We start from the raw sequence: 2026 nt of genomic DNA on the forward strand, positions 1-2026 counted from the left end.
GGGTCACTGACAAGCCCAAGCCCAAGCCCAAGCCCAGGCTACCCAGGCATCACAGCAGCAGCAGCAGCAGCAGCAGCAACAGCAGCAGCAGCAGCAGCAACCACCACACTTCCAATCCCCTGGGACAGCCCCCCAAGGTGGAGGTGGTGGGGACAGCAACCCCAACCCTCCCCCTCAGTGTTCCTTCGACCTGACCCCCTATAAGACGGCGGAGCACCACAAGGACATTTGCCTCACTGTCACCACCAGCACCATCCAGGTGGAGCACCTGGCCAGCTCTTAGAGACCTGTGCTGCCACCCCCAGGAAGAGGGGAAGGAAGTTCTGGTCCCTTCTTTCTCCAGTTCCTCTTGGTGGGGAAGTCCTCTTCTTCCTCGACAGGCCTAGCTCCAGGTCCTTAGGCCTCAGGCACAGCCTTCCGTCACAGGATGCCATCCTTACCCTAACTCTTCAGAAGGAACATCAGCCCTCCTAACTGGCAAAAGAATGCTGAGCTGGTAGTGTACTCCAGCAGCCCCTGCCCCGCCCCTCCCAAGCATAGCTTTTACAAACCGGGGGTTGGTGCTCAAGGGAGGGATTTGCTGTGACCTCATAGAAACTTGTCCATTGTAGGCGCTTACCCTCTCCTTAACCCTCCTCGTCCTCCACGTTTGGGCTGATAGAAGACTAGAGGCTGGCCCTCCCAGGTAACAGACAGGAGGGAGCCCTATGTGGAACCGGCCTCCTGTTCTGTTCTTGCCTGCAGAAGAACAGCGATTTCTCACATGCCCCATCCCGGGAGCCGTTCCTTCCCTCGGTGCTCTCACTGCACTTCCTACCAAATGCTGGAGGAAGGCGCACCGGGTGGGAGCCAGGCCCCCTTTATTTATAAGAGGGCAAGGGCTGAGATGTGGTCCCCAAGGGGCCAGGGATTCGCAAGGCGGTCAAGGATGGCTTAGAAGTAGGGGCTGTGGTTGTCCTTGGAGCCTCTCTCCCCGCTCTCTGTCAACCAGGACCCCTGTACCCCCAGTCTCCCATCCCAGACCTCACGGGGCTGTGGGAGCTTTGTGCCCTCTATGAACTCCCAAGCAAAGCGGGATGTTACAGAGAAGGGAGAGTTCAGGGCAAACCCAGACTGGACTTAACTCCCTAGGTGCCACGGTTGGTTGCTGGACATGGATTTATATATAAATATATATATATATAAATATATATATACCCACTCATCACAGCCATCTTTGTTGTAACCATTTCTGTGTTTATAAATGCATTATCTCTAAGAATTTTCATATTTGTTTATTTTAAATTTTTGTCTTGGTTTTTCTTTTCCACCCTGTCCCTCTGGCCATAGCATTTTTGTTTTCGTTTCTCTCTTTTTTTACATCATGGCAGATTTCCGAGAAAATGGAAAGAAAAACAAATCAGGAAACCAGTTATAAAGCAATTTACAAATGAAGACAAAAAAAGAAAAATACTTCTGTACCAAACAAGGGGTATTTTTAGAACATTGTATAGAAATAAATTCGTGTTCAAGGATCAGAGGCAGTACAGCGACTGATGTGAGTGAACGGGGTCAGTGTTCAGAGACAGAACCGATGAGTTACACCCCATGTGCATGCGCGTGTGTAATCCCCAAGCCATGAAAGGACTGCTTGGGACCTTTCACTGAAATCCTGATTTATGGTGATTTCTTTAAAAGTATGTCGTGGGGCTACATTGCCAAAATAGGTGAGACCCAGGTTTCAGTTACTTACAAATGCAAAGGCTCCTTATCAAAAGGTCAGGTGTCCGCTCCAGTTGGTAGGTGAGTGATTGTGCATACACACTGTTGCCTGTGGCACCTCCCACTTGAGCTTCCCAGTGGTGTGAACGGCCACCAGCTACTGGGGACAGAATTGGGTTCAGCACTGTTGTAGTGCAGAGGAGAAAGTGGGTCAGGAAACCTGGATTTCTGCTGTGGTTCTACCATCTGCTGTAGCTCAGTGCTAACCAAGACACTCTTCCTCGAAGCAATTGGGCTAAATCGCCTTCAAGACACTCCTCTTGAG

At 50.8% G+C, this 2026-nt stretch overlaps 1 protein-coding gene across 1 annotated transcript in view; it reads left to right on the forward strand.

The window, feature by feature from the left end:
* Positions 1-1515, forward strand: part of ZNF384 (zinc finger protein 384) — a 20491-nt gene extending 18976 nt beyond the window's left edge. Inside the window, exon 11 of the mRNA XM_045296011.1 lies at positions 9-1515. Within this exon, the coding sequence (XP_045151946.1) occupies positions 9-283 (275 nt within the window). The 3' untranslated portion in view covers positions 284-1515. The remainder of the gene's footprint in view (positions 1-8) is intronic.
* The last annotated feature ends 511 nt before the right edge of the window (positions 1516-2026 follow it).

The sequence above is a fragment of the Echinops telfairi genome, unplaced genomic scaffold (assembly GCF_000313985.2).
Source record: "Echinops telfairi isolate 266 unplaced genomic scaffold, ASM31398v2 ScPeMD7_7356;HRSCAF=8355, whole genome shotgun sequence".
Classification (NCBI taxonomy): Eukaryota; Metazoa; Chordata; class Mammalia; order Afrosoricida; family Tenrecidae; genus Echinops; species Echinops telfairi.